This window comes from Armigeres subalbatus, chromosome 2 (assembly GCF_024139115.2).
Source record: "Armigeres subalbatus isolate Guangzhou_Male chromosome 2, GZ_Asu_2, whole genome shotgun sequence".
Classification (NCBI taxonomy): Eukaryota; Metazoa; Arthropoda; class Insecta; order Diptera; family Culicidae; genus Armigeres; species Armigeres subalbatus.
Window position 1 is genome coordinate 31257231 of NC_085140.1, and position 16563 is coordinate 31273793.

The 16563-nt window shown below is 42.0% G+C and overlaps 2 protein-coding genes across 7 annotated transcripts in view; one reads left to right on the forward strand and one right to left on the reverse strand.

Moving 5' to 3' along the window:
• LOC134218414 (neurabin-1) overlaps window positions 1–16563 on the reverse strand; it is a 217043-nt gene that overhangs the window by 138372 nt on the left and 62108 nt on the right. The gene's annotated exons all lie outside the window — the stretch shown is intronic.
• LOC134214202 (testis-specific serine/threonine-protein kinase 3-like) lies at window positions 11511–12816 on the forward strand. The gene is made up of 2 exons (XM_062693615.1): window positions 11511–11726; window positions 11777–12816. The coding sequence occupies exons 1-2, from the start codon at window positions 11619–11621 to the stop codon at window positions 12779–12781; spliced, it is 1113 nt and encodes a 370-aa protein (XP_062549599.1). The 5' UTR covers window positions 11511–11618; the 3' UTR covers window positions 12782–12816.

Here is a 16563-nt window from a genome sequence, read left to right on the forward strand (position 1 = left end):
ATCAATTAAATAATGCAGTCGCATGCATGTTAGGCCGGGAATGGGGTAAGAAACCCTATTGAAAATATTAAAATTTCAAAAGAGTGGCGAAATTCTGTTGAGCTTGATTGACTACCCGTAGTTGCTACTCCATTAGGACCAGATCAGCTGTTCTTACACAGAGAACCAACAGACTCATCTTCAATGTACAAGTACTGATGGTCTCATTTGTTAGGTCACACTGGCGCCTGATACGTCAGAACGCAAGTCAATGTAGGGAAGGGGGAGGAAATGATGATGGAATCACTCGCCCACTGCAAGCCGAATATACCTCTGCACTTGCCACAAGTTCATGGGGAATTTGTTGGAATTTGTGGGTTAGGTTCGAGGGGCAGAGGTTCGTCGTGGTTAACGAGCTGCTAATGTGACAGATAGGAGAAAGCAACTGATAGAATTTCTTATTGGATGTAGGAACGAGCTTTTCCGTTCATTTCCAATTCTAGCAGTTTCTACTAGAATAGTCAAGTTGAAGTATAAACATGGAAACGGTATGGATGTTCATTTCCAGTTCTAGCGATTGCTAGAACTTGAGAAATATAGAGAAAGATACAAAGTAGGAGAATGGAACGGAGCTGGGATGAACCCACGACCTTCTGCGTATGAGGCAGAAGCAGTAGCCATATGACTACCAAGCCCGTCTTCAAAAGAGTGGCGATATTCTGTTCCCGGAAAACTCATGAGGCGAAACATTTTTTGCTGGCAAAGAACAATGCACCAGGCGTCAGTTGATGAGCATTCTGATATGGACAGTACGTGGAGACGCGTAGTACATTGTAGGATAATCCATTTTGGGCGTTTTGCGGATGAGCGGATAGTGGCCAAAAATGGAGTCAGTCCGGACGAGGCAATATAGGTATCAAATTGCATGAATTTCAAATGACTTAAGACAGGTAATAAGAGGGGCCCTCCTTAGCCGTGCGGCTACAAAGCAAGACCATGCTGAGGGTGGCTGGGTTTGATTCCCCGTGCCGGTCTAGGCAATTTTCGGATTGGAAATTGTCTTGACTTCCCTGGGCATAAAAGTATCATCGTGTTAACCTCATGATATACGAATGCAAAAATGGTAACTTGGCTTAGAAACCATAATCCGATTTTGATAAAACGAAGACTATCGGACGCGGAAACTCTTCTAGAGTACTAAGTGTACCCAATGCAAAACCTTAGATAGGCCCTTGGTCACCGGAAATGTTCCGGATTTTCTGAGGGTATGTAAAAAATCCTTTTTTGACGTAGGATTACGTCTTTCCGGAACATTGGGGGGTCATTCTGCAGTTTCAAATTTGAGACCGTCACGAAAAGTGGTCAGGAAGTATGGGCTAATAACTCAGCCGTCTTTCAACCGATTATAAAGATTTTGGTGTTAATAGATCGACGAACTCTTTAAGATTTTGCTCAACTATCGAAAAAATGCATTCAAAGTGCTGAACTATTGAAAAATTGAATTTTACTAGGCACTGAAAATCGGTAAACCAACCAATCGCGTATGTGCATCGCAAGCACAGACATCAAAATCGTGCAACCTACGGGCTCGACTCCAATCCTCAGTTCAACTAAATTTTCTCGGAGAGCGGGCACAACGATGACGCCCGTAGCAGCAGTCTCAGCCGAAAGTGGAACATCGAGAGGCCATCGCTAAAAGCAACAATCTTCGGACTATCGTTTAGTTACTGTTAGTGGCGCATTTTGGAAAGAAAATCGGTTCTTCTCAGGACCAAAATTTTATGAGAAGATAGAGTTGATTGCAAAAGTGGCAGCGATTACGGTCCCCGCATACCAGTGGCGTCACTGAAAATGTTTTCTTAATAGTGACTATTTAGCAGAAAAGTGAAATTTTTACGCAAGATACGGACTATCGTTTGAATGATTAGAAAGGCGCATTGTGGATCAAAATCGATTCTTGTCAAATGTACTATTGAGAGGTGGAGCCAAAATATTTTCTTCAAAGTGCACATCATAACCGCTTGGCGACGGTAGAAAGTTGGAATCTGCTATCTATTAAAAGAGGGAATTAAACAATGATGACGTCTCACATCATTGAGTTGCGTCAAATGAGATTTTCCCAAGATTCTGATTTTGGTGTACTTGCTGTTTATTATTGGAAAGGCGCGTCATTGGAAACAAAATCATCTTTTACACGAGAGAAGGTTGAACCGAGACAAAAATCTGCAAAAAATGCAAATCATAATCGCTTGATGACGGGCAAAGTTCTTTGGCTGTAGCAGCCAATGTGCTCCTTGCATGGAGACGTTGCAAAACAATGTATTAGAATGGATGACTTCTATCGTGTTCCAGCGGAAAATCCTAAATTGGCTAACAGTGGCATCAGTAGTGGAAATTCATTACAAAATTTTGATTTCCGGCGTGCACAGTACGAAAATTCCTCTCCTCTTTGAGTGAGACTGTGGCCCTGAAAAGGGCCGTTTTAAGTGAAGCTACTTCCTCGTTCATTCATTAGGAGCTGACTTACTTGGTGACGACTTTGGAACTCTTTGAAACGGCAGGCTTGGCCACGCATGAAGATGTCGTTTATGAGGCTGTTTATAATACTCGACGCCTTCGATGAGACGCCCTTGATGATGTTTCTTCTCAGCCTTTTCACCGCCGGTGCTTTCTGGTCGGCGCTGCGATGTAATTGTCCTGCCGATTTTCCGAGAAGTAGTAGTAGTAGTAGTTTATTACTACTGATGAGTCGCCCTTGATGATGTTTCTTCTCAGCCTTTTCATTGCCGGTGATTTCTGGTCGGCGCTGCGATGTAATTGTCCTGCCGATTTTCCGAGAAAATCAGACTTCGGCTGGTCAGAATACGTTTGCATGGATTTCGAGGCCCCGCCCCTTTGAGAGCCGTATCATTGGCATCGGCTTGCTTGATCCGCCTTTCTTTCGTTCGATGCCAATGCATTCGTACATAACAAGGGCCTCTTCTTCTCCTTCTTCTTCTTCTTCTTCTTCTTCTTTACTTCTTCAAGGTGCAAATTATAACCGCTTGGCATCGGCTTGTTTGCTCCGCCTTTCGTTCGTTCAATGCCAGTGCTTTCGAACATAACCAGCCACTCTTCTTCTTCTTCTTCTTTTACTTCAAAGTGCAAATTATAATCGCTTGGCGTCGGTAGCGGGCACAACGATGACGCCCGTAGCAGCAGTCTCAGCCGAAAGTGGAACATCGAGAGGCCATCGCTAAAAGCAACAATCTTCGGACTATCGTTTAGTTACTGTTAGTGGCGCATTTTGGAAAGAAAATCGGTTCTTCTCAGGACCAAAATTTTATGAGAAGATAGAGTTGATTGCAAAAATGGCAGCGATTACGGTCCCCGCATACCAGTGGCGTCACTGAAAATGTTTTCTTAATAGTGACTATTTAGCAGAAAAGTGAAATTTTTACGCAAAATACGGACTATCGTTTGAATGATTAGAAAGGCGCATTGTGGATAAAAATCGATTCTTGTCAAATGTACTATTGAGAGGTGGAGCCAAAATATTTTCTTCAAAGTGCACATCATAACCGCTTGGCGACGGTAGAAAGTTGGAATCTGCTATCTATTAAAAGAGCGGGAATTAAACAATGATGACGTCTCACATCATTGAGTTGCGTCAAATGAGATTTTCCCAAGATTCTGATTTTGGTGTACTTGCTGTTTATTATTGGAAAGGCGCGTCATTGGAAACAAAATCATCTTTTTACACGAGAGAAGGTTGAACCGAGACAAAAATCTGCAAAAAATGCAAATCATAATCGCTTGATGACGGGCAAAGTTCTTTGGCTGTAGCAGCCAATGTGCTCCTTGCATGGAGACGTTGCAAAACAATGTATTAGGATGGATGACTTCTATCGTGTTCCAGCGGAAAATCCTAAATTGACTAACAGTGGAATCAGTAGTGGAAATTCATTACAAAATTTTGATTTCCGGCGTGCACAGTACGAAAATTCCTCTCCTCTTTGAGTGAGACTGTGGCCCTGAAAAGGGCCGTTTTAAGTGAAGCTACTTCCTCGTTCATTCATTAGGAGCTGACTTACTTGGTGACGACTTTGGAACTCTTTGAAACGGCAGGCTTGGCCAGCTCGACACGCACGAAGATGTCGTTTATGAGGCTGTTTATAATACTCGACGCCTTCGATGAGACGCCCTTGATGATGTTTCTTCTCAGCCTTTTCACCGCCGGTGCTTTCTGGTCGGCGCTGCGATGTAATTGTCCTGCCGATTTTCCGAGAAGTAGTAGTAGTAGTAGTTTATTACTACTGATGAGACGCCCTTGATGATGTTTCTTCTCAGCCTTTTCACCGCCGGTGATTTCTGGTCGGCGCTGCGATGTAATTGTCCTGCCGATTTTCCGAGAAAATCAGACTTCGGCTGATCAGAATACGTTTGCATGGATTTCGAGACCCCGCCCCTTTGAGAGCCGTATCATTGGCATCGGCTTGCTTGCTCCGCCTTTCTTTCGTTCGATGCCAATGCATTCGTACATAACAAGGGCCTCTTCTTCTCCTTCTTCTTCTTCTTCTTTACTTCTTCAAGGTGCAAATTATAACCGCTTGGCATCGGCTTGTTTGCTCCGCCTTTCGTTCGTTCAATGCCATTGCTTTCGAACATAACCAGCCACTCTTCTTCTTCTTCTTCTTTTACTTCAAAGTGCAAATTATAACCGCTTGGCGTCGGTAGCAGCGCAAGCGCTCTTCGGAGGGGGATGCTGCGAAAATTGATTCGCATGATGGTGAATATCGCGTTTTAGCGGTAACTTATCGAGTGGCTGACATTGGGGTCAGTAGCAATGAAATGAAATTTTCTCTAGATTCTGCTTCGGTTTTATTGCTGCTTGTGATTGGGAAGGTGCATTACTGGAAACAAATGGGGTGAGACAAATATTTTTCAAAGTACAAATCATAAGCTGTGTTGCTGCTTGTGATTGGATAGGCGTATTGTGGAAAACAAATTGGTTCTTATCATAACCATCATATTACATGGGAGAACTTTGAGCTGAGACTGAGATAGTGTGTTTTGTATAAATATATCCTAAACACATGCTACTTGAATTTTATATTATTATGCTATTGTTGTTTATAGTACGCTTGGCCATAATTTTTCATTTAATCTTTTATGTTTCAACATGTCTTATTTTACTTGGTACAGTCATTTTAAATGCGAATGCTTCTGTCAATTATGTATATCTGTCTGTCAATAAGGATTAATGTTCCCGTGTTACAATTTCTTCGAGTAGAATTGAACGTAATCCGTGCTGATACAGTTGTTAACTCTGATCATGAAGATTCCGACGCCGGTGAAAATGTAGTGATGCAGTCCTCAAGATCAGATGTCCATGATGAGCGTGGTGACGTTGAAGAAAACGTGTCTGCTGTCCCTGATGATGGCGAACATATTTTCTTCTCTTTTAACACAAGACAAACCCAATTTCGATCAGGCTGATTGGGAGTTCCAGAGACGATTCGTGGAAAACGATTTTGGTTGCGCATGTGATGTTTGTGCTAGAATCTGGATCAGGAATGATTTGAAACCAATCTCCAACTCAAATGCTGCCGTGTTACTCACGACAAATTATTTCGAAACGGTGGAAGGATTTTCGGCGTGTGCTACGTGTCGAACAAGCCTGAACTGCGGATCAATTCCCACATTGTCGCAATCAAATGGCTTTACATATCCCAAGTATCAGTCCAATTTTCCCCTGCTGGACTCACTCACCACAAGACTGGTGTCTCCTAGGATCAACTTCATGCAGTTTCGTCGTTTGCGCCATATTGCAGGTTTGTGGAAAAGTTATAGTATTACTTAAAAATGTATTACATCAAATAAATATATGATTTTCCTAATCTATTTTCATTTACATGCAACAGGTAATTTGGCAATTATCGGCCAAATTATCAACATTCTAGTCGACGTGGCCCAGATGGTAGGCGTACTTCCTCGCCAACTGGATGACGACTATGCTATCAACGTGTGCATTCATATTACACAAATCAAGTTACTTGTCCGGCTACGTGAAGAAAGGTACCGTTAAAGCATGGCTGGACTATCTGGTTACTACACCGCTCTACAGGCGGAATGGAATTGTTTTCAACGAAGATAACTTGGCTGCGATCGCACAAACAGAGCAGACGGATATTTCGGAGGACCGTAGGGCAGTATTCCTTAAAGTCGTCGACGAGATGGACGAGATAGAAATGATGATTGGACAACAACATGCACTCATGTGGAATGAAGACAAGTCTCTGGAACTTGCACCGGCACAAAATCAGAAACCTGTCCTGTCTTTCCCCGATATTGTCGGTGTAGCACCAACTTAGAATTCGGAAGTCAGGACTTCCGAACCGAACTTTCTTCCGCAGTTTTATATGTCAAACTAATTGATGCGTTGTTTAACGCATCTTTAGGCGAATCAAGCGCACTACTTCCGAAGTTGGGAAAGTTGCCTGTATCTGGAGAAAAAGCCAACTTCGGTATAAACGTTCTATAATAATTTCTAACTTTGTTCCGGATAGACAATATTTATCTTGGACATCCGAGATGCTTCAACCGTGAAGTCATGCGGCTGCGGGTATCGGAAGGATTAAACAATACCTTTAAATGCATGGGCACTGCCAACTTAACAAGGGCACAGTCCGCAATATCGCAATATCAACGCCAGGGAACATATTCAGAATTTCAAAATAAAATCTTTTACACTTCACGTAATCCTACGTCCAATTGGCGGTCGTGTCTCGGATACAACCTTCTACTTTTTGGAAAGTGGTGCCCTTGACTATTGAAAGTGGTGCCCTTGAAATAGCAAGGTGGGATAAAATTGGATTCCAAAATGTTCGTCCTTAATATCTGAATAATACTTTGAACACTTTTTTTTTCTGCGTATCTTGTGGTTCGTTTTTAGGATAATTTGCTTTATATCCATCTGAGTACCTGTTTTGTCGTGCTTCTGATCAGTAAGCAAATAGTTCGCACCGATTTAGTTGTTCTGTGTGGTCGAAAAGAAAATCAATTTGCAAAATCCAGGTTATTTTGTTCTGCTTTGGACAGTTTGTAAGTAAAGCATTGAATATATTTTAATAATTGTTTAGCATATACTATTTATGACAAACGCTCTATATTGTCAAATAGAACTCCTTATTATTCACCTTACTCACTAACACAAAGTTTTCTTCCCGAGACATCTATGAAGGTAGTATGGGTTCCCTGCATCTTCACTAGTAGATGTTGACCTAACATTCCTTCCCTTCCTTCCGTGATTGTTAGAACGTGACCAGGCATACAACTGCTACTGTATAGGAAAAGATACTAATCTCAAGTACCAATTTACGACAATATACAGTAGATTGCAATTGGGTGGTTTGATATTCTTTTCAAATTAGTTAATTATTTTCATAATTGAAACCAGGGAATCAATTTTTCTTTGATGCGCATACGAAACAAGCGACAAAAGAGAACCAACGACAGTTTGTTTTTGTCGGAGATAATAATGACAAAGATCCGAAAATTTTTGTCCGTAACACAAAAGAAAACAATTTTGTTGCTAGCTCTTCATTCCGTTTTTTTACATTTCCTCTACAGCAAATTTCGGTTTTATGCTATCGTAGTTTCTGCTTTCATGGAAATATTCGGGAATCTAACTGTGATTACAAAAAAAAACGTCGTATTCTCGGAAAAACCAGAGCATGCAAGGCAAATGATTCTTGTCATATTATGTTCAGGTTCTGACAAAGGCTTGTTGCAAGGTGCGTTTGTCAGTAACAAACTGTGTTGATGACAAAGGGTATGTTGTTAGGCGTTGCTCGAATATTGATTCCCTGATTGAAACAGATTTTACGACCGTGATTGTGATGAATGATTTGTTTATCGGCTTTATCGCTTTATTTTTTTTATAACTGACCGATAAAGCCGATAAACAAATCATTAGTTAATTATTTCCGAGTTAATTTTGTATGAAATCCACCCTATTGTTTCCCTACCACGGTAGTTCCTCTCGAGTGTAGTGGCTGTCAGTGAAATCTGGCCCAAAATTTACAAATTTACAACGATTAATCCGTTTGAATATGAATTCCCATAACGATACTGCTTGTTCCTTTTCTGCAATCACAAGAAAAATATTTACAATAACCTCATTTCCTTATCTACTTCTTTACTGACACCGCATTTCACAATTATGAAGAACATTGCTGCCTCGCAGCTTAGTATTTATCGAACACTTCCCTAACTGTATATCGAGGCTCCTTATTCAAGTATTAGTAATCATGTGCAAGCTCGTGTATGTATCAGGGAAGTCGAGAAAAAATCTCACATTAAAAATCCCTCAGCCAGATCAGGATTCAAACCCGGGCACCTTTTGTATGGTTTGTTTTGTATCCAAACAATTCACCGCTGAGCTACGAAAGGCCCATACTTCCGTATCCTGATTAATATTTGATGACCTACTTTTATACAATCCAGTCAATGATGTTGCCATATCATATGCATGCACAGATATGGGTTTCCTGGCTCAATGGATGCATCCGTTATAACATACAGAAACTCTCCACTTACCCTCGTCTGTGGCAAAAACATGTTCAAGCTTTGGACAGCTATGGGACATTGTGCACTCTTCTTTCAGATGTCACTGACTGGCTATGCGATTCCCATCTATCTTTGCCTTCAGGAACGTAAAAATCTGCTTCCTAGATCCTGGACCGACGATGACGTGGATGATGGCATTCACAAGTGGTTGGTTGCATGCACACAAAGTACGAAGGTTGATTCTGACGGAGCATAACGCCGGAGGGTTGTTTGCATTTGCGAACGATGACCGACCGTCGTCGTCGTCCTGACGTGACGTTGCCGTTGGTTGGGTGACACTATGGAAGTGTATTTCAGTGCGCATTATCCACCGATGCGATGACGATCATTGGTGTTGCAATATCGATTTTCCTTTCTTTTGTACCACTCTATTTTGCTTCCGAACTGAGCGGTCCTCTTATCTTAACTTGACAAAAGCACAAGTCACTATGAAGCAACAAGGTATGGCTACGCAGACTGAATGTGATTTGGTGACATATGAATGATTATAATACCTAATATAAAACTTTACGAGGATTTTATAACTTCACTTCGCAGTGGAATGATGCTGCAATTGGATTGAAATGGAGATATCATCTTTGAGGGCTCACAATAACTAAAAGGATTTGTTCATACAGCTAGGATAATTATTCTACGGGAACCCATTCTTTGCTATAAATATCTCTGGTTGTCTGAACATCCTATTTATATCCGAGAAATTATCTAAAAATATATTATTACGGGTTAATTGAATTTGAATTATCACCATCGTGTGACGGAGCCGGTCAGCCGGAGCGCTACGCTCAATTACAACCGGGAAGCTTAGGTGGATCAACTGACACACATAATAACCTGTTTGGGTGAACAGTCCAACCATAGTTTTCCGCTTTTAATCGCATCCAATTAAACGGAATGTTGTTTACGAAGCATGCAGTATATTCGATATGTTATGGTACCACTCTCAATGGTGCGGTTGTTGTTGTAAGCCATGTAGATGCCTCTTCATTGCTTCTATTCCCTAAGATGCAACGGGTAGCGACTAAAAAATCCTCAATTAAATGGAACCAATGCCAAAGACGTGACTTGGCTAACGAGCTGGTTGGAGCTATTTGTAGTCCGCTTTCAACGGTGGACCAATATCTCTAGCAATCTTTTTGTAGTGTTTTTAAAATGCTGAAGCTTACGAACAGAAATACAATGTTTGCACTTACGTTTTCAGTACGAGTTAGTACCTAGGTACTGTCCCATTTAATTCCACCACTTGATTGTAACTTTACGCATTTCGATCGCAATAGTAAGGCCGTCGTACTCGACTCGACTGAATCGTGTATTTGAATATGGGTAAACTTAATCTTTGATTGCAGCATAAGTTTCTTACTCTTTCTTCTTCTACTCTTTAAAAGAAAAATATTAAAATACATTTGATATTTCATCGTTCGATTACCGTCATCGAAGGTGACTATGGGTCACTGTTCCAAAAACTTAGAGTACCTTTTAAACGTGATTGGGTATATCTGCCGACCACCTAAATTAAAAACACCTTTTGAGCTCCGACTATCAGACTATCAGTAGAAGTAATGACACAACCCCATTATCACTCCCGTTGGCGGTATACTAAATAGTTCAGTGAGGAGACGTTTCATGATTTATTCAATTAACTCATATGTTTCCCTCAACACTCAATCGAGGGAATTGTTTAGCCTAATGAAGGTAGTTAAGCTAAGTAGTTAAGAATATGTTTTATTGTTGTTTGTTCATAAATGATGTTATTCTAATAGGGAAATCATATCATGAAATGCATTTTTGAAAAGATGAAAGCAGTAACAGTAGTCACATGTACTTGAATATCCTTTTTTATTTCAATGGGTATTCGCCAATTGAAAAATTACCACCCAAACTAATTTCAACGCAAGAAGATAATTAAATCCTGAGGCAAGCTGAAAGCGAGAAAACAGTCTCGATGGATAATGTGACTGCTGCAAGTGTTAGGAAAGAAAGAAGAAAAAACAAACATTCCATTCAATAGGAGGGCCCCAGCCAGCACCGTTGATGCTGCTCTAGCATCACATCCTACAAAAACCGGTTCACATCAAATCCGCCTAGATCTGCCAAGTATTTGTCGAGGGAAGCAATGAGGCCAAAGCAGCATACTGGTGCACTGTTAGTATCGACTAACCACCTCACGCCGGCAATCAGCGGTCAAGTTGTTTCTCTTTATTTGCACATTTCGAGAAAGAAAAATCGTAAATGGAAGACCGAGCACGAGGATAATATTGGAATTAGTTTAGAAGTTGAGCAAAAAAAAAACTAGACGCACTACATACTTCCTAGTTGACGAGAAATGTTTTTGACTAACATAATTATGATACTCGAATGAAAGCTCAAAATTACGATTATTTTAATGGAATTGATTATGTAAAAAAGCTAAAAAATACATCCTAAAAGAGCTTATTATTGACGCTTTTATTAGGCGACTATTCGGCGCATATCTCTAGTTGCGATTCAAAATAATCGCACATGAATAGGGGAACGGTTCGCCACTTCATCTCATAGCTCCTATTTCCATCCCATAAAAAACAAAGCAATGGAAAGGAATGTTTGGAAAGGAATGGTTTGTTTATGATTTTTGTGATTTTTTTCAGCAGTGAGCGCGTATGTTGACAAAAAGAAGCGACGAATTTGGTGCCGTATTTCTTTGTTTAGCGATGAGATGGATATATGTACAGGGAGATTGAAAACGGAACAGTTCCCTATTTGTACAGTGTCTACTGACATTTAAACTGCTAATGCTCATTTGGCCAGAGGGTTTTAGCATAGATATAATATTTAATCAAAGGGTTTCAGTTCTAATGCACTTTGTTACTTTATTGTAAATAATAAAGTTTTAGAGACAGAACGCGATCAACATGCTCATTTTTATCCAAGTATGCTACTGCGTTTCGAATGATTCGTGTTATTTGACGTGTCACATTTGACATTCTCCTAGTTTGTTTTTCGAATCCAAATTAGAAGTCATAGCATGCAGACCGATTAAAAATGTTACCTAAATTATGCTAAATTACATAGAACCAGTTGGCGGTAGAAAATCAGCCCAAGAGCACATAAAATCCCTGGGCTACCGATTCATTGCTCGGTTGGGCGAAGGAACTTTCTCTAAAGTAAAAAAGTTTCATAATCGATAAAACAACAACAACTCATCCTTTCTTAGGTCTATCTAACAGAATACGCCCCAGCGAACGTCACTACCACTAAGAAACTAGCGTGCAAGCTAATCGACACCGCCGCATGTAGCACCAAATTCAAGAAAAAGTTTCTCCCCCGCGAGTTGGCAATCCTGTTGAAGATTCAGCATCCCCACATCATCCGGGTTCACGCCATTATGAAGTGCCACTCGAAGGTATTCATTTTTATGCGATACGCCGAAATTGGCGATCTCCTTACATTCATCCTGGCGCATGGACCCATCGGGGAGAATCAGACTCGAATCTGGGGTAGACAGATGGCGCTGGCGTTGCAGTACCTGCACGAACTTGGAGTCGCACATCGAGATCTGAAGTGCGAGAACATTCTAATTAGCACGAATTTCAACGTCAAGCTGAGTGATTTTGGATTCGCCCGGCATGTTATGAAGGATGGTGCGGCGGAATTGAGCAGCACCTATTGTGGGTCATTCGATTACGCTGCCCCAGAGATTCTGAAGGGACAACCGTATGACCCGAGGGCTTCCGATATGTGGGCGTACGGTGTGCTGTTGTATGTGATGTTGAACAAGTCAATGCCGTTCAAGGGGCGTACGAAAGTGGTGTATGCGGCCCAAATGGATAGAAAGTGGCAGTTTCGGTCCAGAGTTCGTAATAAGTTGTCTTCCCAAGTGAAGGTGCTGGTTGGCAGTCTGCTGGAACCGAACCCAATTATTCGGTACTCGGTGGAAGAAACATTAACCTATGACTGGTTTACGGATCACCCAAAAATGAGAAACTTGCGTCCGGATGAGTCCAGTGCATTGGCAGAAGCACGGTCGTGTTACAAAGATTCCAGAGATGTTCTGCATGTGAAATCGAAGCTGAAGGTGTCCGGTAGTGATGTGATAACGACCATCAAAGCTGTAGACGAGACGGAAGCCGGGGAACATGGATCCAGTGAGTCGGTGAAGGTGTCTTTCATTGAACTGGATCATGATGTATCAGGTGATATTTTTGCCAACGATAAGTAGTTGATTAGGAAGATTTATTTGAAAATATAAACACATTTTTATGTACAAAAGTTTACTTTCCGTCACAGTTTCCAAAATTACAAAATGTTATACGATTGTGTCGGTATAGACGTTCCTTTTAGATATTTAACATTACAGCTAGATAAATGTGAAGGCCATACCGAATAAGACTAAAAGGAACTATGGAACAAGATTACCCACCGAATGTCACCTTGGTTAAGACAAAATTTTTGAAGTATGTTTCAAATGATGGTGAAAAACAAATCGATCTACAAGATAGGCTAGAAGGGTGCGCCGGAACAAAAATATCTTCCTATGTATATTTCAGTACACGGCGGTTGCAATTTTAACTGGCGAGCATCGTGTCGAACAAAAACAAACTTACTATTATATTGAGTACGTGTCACACAAAAGGCTTGTTTCAAACAAGTCCGTTTCACTTCATCGTGAGGGTGAATTCATAAAACGTCATTCAACTGAGAGCTTGAAGCTCATATACAAATTTTCAGTGTTTCTCAAGTTAGAGTGCCTAACCCACTGATTCCCATTCACTGCGCGGAAATCAGGGTCGATAATTTTAATCAGGAATGCCATCAGAAATGCTAGTAAATTTTGCTGATACCAGAGGGATCGCCATCTTTCCAGAAAAGTATATCCGACAGCACTGGACAAAACAAACGGTGAAGCTTTCCACCAGATAGACCATGTTCAGATGAGCGGGGCGTCATTTCTCGGAAGTTATCGATGTGCGAACATTCAGAGTCCCGAACATTGTCTCTGATCATTACTTCGTTACCAGTAAAATTCGAGCACATTTGTTAACTGTATCGAACGATCAGTGCGAACGCATCACAGCGAAGGATGCGTTACAATATTCAGCGAATGTCGACTGAATACCGCCAGAAGCTCGACAAACGGATAAGTGTAATCAACGTTAGCGACTACATCAACGATCTATGGGAGTCGATCCATGGAGCGGTGAGCACAACAGCACGAGAAGTGATAGGCGCTGCACATAGGTGACCCAGAACGGGTTTGTTAGATGTGGAGTGTCAGAGATTGGCAGATGAGAAGAACGTCGCCAGAAGCCGGATGTTGATGTCGGGAACCCGGTTAGAAAACGATACAAGGAAGCAAGAGCAGCCGAAAAACGAACCCACCGCAGGACGAAAAAAGAGTATAAAGAACAAGTGATTAGTGAGGCGTAGGAAAAAATGGAGCAAAATGATTTGCGGAGGTTTTACGAAACTGTCAATGGCGAGCGGAGAAAGACGGCACCATCTCCCGTCATGTGCAACGATCAAGAAGGGAATTTGTTGACAGATAAAACCGAAGTGGCTGCCAGGAGACTTTGTTAAATAGTGGAAGTGGCGGTGCATCGGTGAACAGAATAAATATCAGCGACGATGGACAAGCTGTGGAGTCGCCTACAATAGATGAGGTTAAAAAAGCTATTAAAGAGCTGAAAAACAATAAAGCTGCGGGGAAGGATCAGCTCCCGGCTGAACTTCTCAAGCATGGCAGTGAGCAGCTTTACGAAGTTCTGCATCAAATTATGTAGAAAATATGGAAGACGAGAAATTGCCTGCTAGCTGGTTGTTGTCTAGCTGTCTTTAGGAAAGGGCATAGACTGGAATGCGCCAGTTACCGAGGAATAACCCTTCTTCACTAGGCGTACAAAACTATGTCCCGTATCCTGTTCAACAGATTGAGACCGCTTGAAGAGTCCTTCGTCGGCATATACCAGGCAGGTTTTCGCGAGGGCCGATCAACGACGGATCAAATGTTTACCCTGAGACAAATCCTTGATAAATTCCGGGAGTACAACTTGCAGACCCATCATATCATCTGTTTATTGATTTCAAAGCAGCGTACGATTCAGTGAAACGAAATGAATTATGGAACATTATGCTAGAACATGGTTTTCCAACGAAACTAATACGGCTGATTCGTGCTACGTTGAACGGATCGAAATCAAGAGTAAGGGTTGTGTCGACATTATTTGTTACATAGATGGAATTGAAGCACCCTGCACTCTCGAATTCATTTTTCAATAATATAGCGTTAATCCCAAACAGAGCTGGTGTGCAACGAAGCGATACCATTATCGTATATGCTTTTAGGCTTTGCGGACGATATCGATTATCCGCCCAAATGGTAGTTGGTCGCAGTCGGCGGAAGATGTGGATAGCTTTATTCGCACACATTATGTATATTATGTGGAAGATTTTGATTTGAAAAATGTATTGGAGGTAACCACTTTCCCTTCGATGGACTCGAACCCACGAACCTCAGTAGGCTAGACTGGTGCTTTAACCAACTAAGCTACGAAGGACCTCCGGCGGCCTTCGCAACCTAGCGACTACTGAATGCTTTGCAATTTGTATTGTGACTATAAATTGTTTAGATGTAAGGCGAAATTGTTGGAAAAGAAACATGCCTGCTTGGAATAATGACTACATTACTTAATTTTGCTTAATTGGGTTGAGAGAGTGCTCAAACGACGTGTCCTCTGCATCATAAATGAAATAGTATGGGACATGGTTTCAATAAATCTTATAGGCAGGTTCATGGACTGCAGTTCGATAACATGGAAACTGATTGTTTTGCCTTTCTCGTATACAAAGTATACGTAAAGGCTATAGGATCACTTCTAAACCGAACTTTTGATAGAAGCCTCGGATCGACCCAGTTCGACGAATTGAGGTGATGTTTGTATGTGTTTTTTTTTTTCTTCCTAAGCAATGGAGGGGGAATCTGCTCAACAGACATCCTGGGTTGTTCAGGAAGTGCAGGGTTAGGGATCACCTTTAAGGTGACACGGGAAGCACGAACAAATCGTCATCATTTTCATCATTGAATGCATAATTTTTTCTCTACAACAAATATGATTTTGAAAAAGTATCATCAACGCGTGCTTACTCGCGATCTACATGCTGATACATTTACAGTTACATCAAACAACTGAAAACCGAAATACACCGCTCCAAAGTTACGAGGTGAAAATGCTTAAAAGAGACAAAAGATAGGAAAAATAACACGGTGTTTAGTGCCTCCCCGAGTTACCTTAATAGCAAACGAGGGAGGCAGGACTACATCCCCGACTCGCTAAACCGTTTCCATTGCCGCCAAGCCCATAGTCCCTTCGGTACAACCAGAAAGTAATGCTTCAAAGTGGGGCCAGTGCACAACGCACCCTCGAGGTTAGCTGCGTGTCCTTGCAGCACCGAATATCGTAACTCGCTTTTTTAGAAGAACACCATGGTATTGTGCTAGCGCGTTGCCGGCTTTTCAGGTGGCCTTACCACGCCCTATGTCCTCGGAAGGTGGGAAGGGTCGACTTCGCGCCTGCTTCCCTCTGCACGACTGGTATCAAGAATGATTATGCCGCGTGCACCCTAAATTGACCTTTCTGCGATAGGGCCTATTCGCCAGCACACAGAGGGACTTGCCGACGCGGTGCCTACGCCTGCCCCAGCCTTGACGAGGACCCCTTTCCGGAACCCGCCTCGGAAAGGGGTCCTCGTCACCCCGGCTCGGAACCCGCCCGGTTGACCCACACCGCGAAAGCGACGCTACCATGTTGTTCTTCGCGCGGCCACTTGTTCGATAAAAGGATCGAGTTCGACCACAGAGCATGACCACCGGTATGACCCATGAAGCCGACTCCGATCCCTTGGACCACCTCTTATTTGCGCCTGAACTAACCATCCTTGAGTCCACGCGCCACCTTCTGTGTAGCTCCGAGACGATTTGGGCGATAGCCGATAAAACGGCGTTCC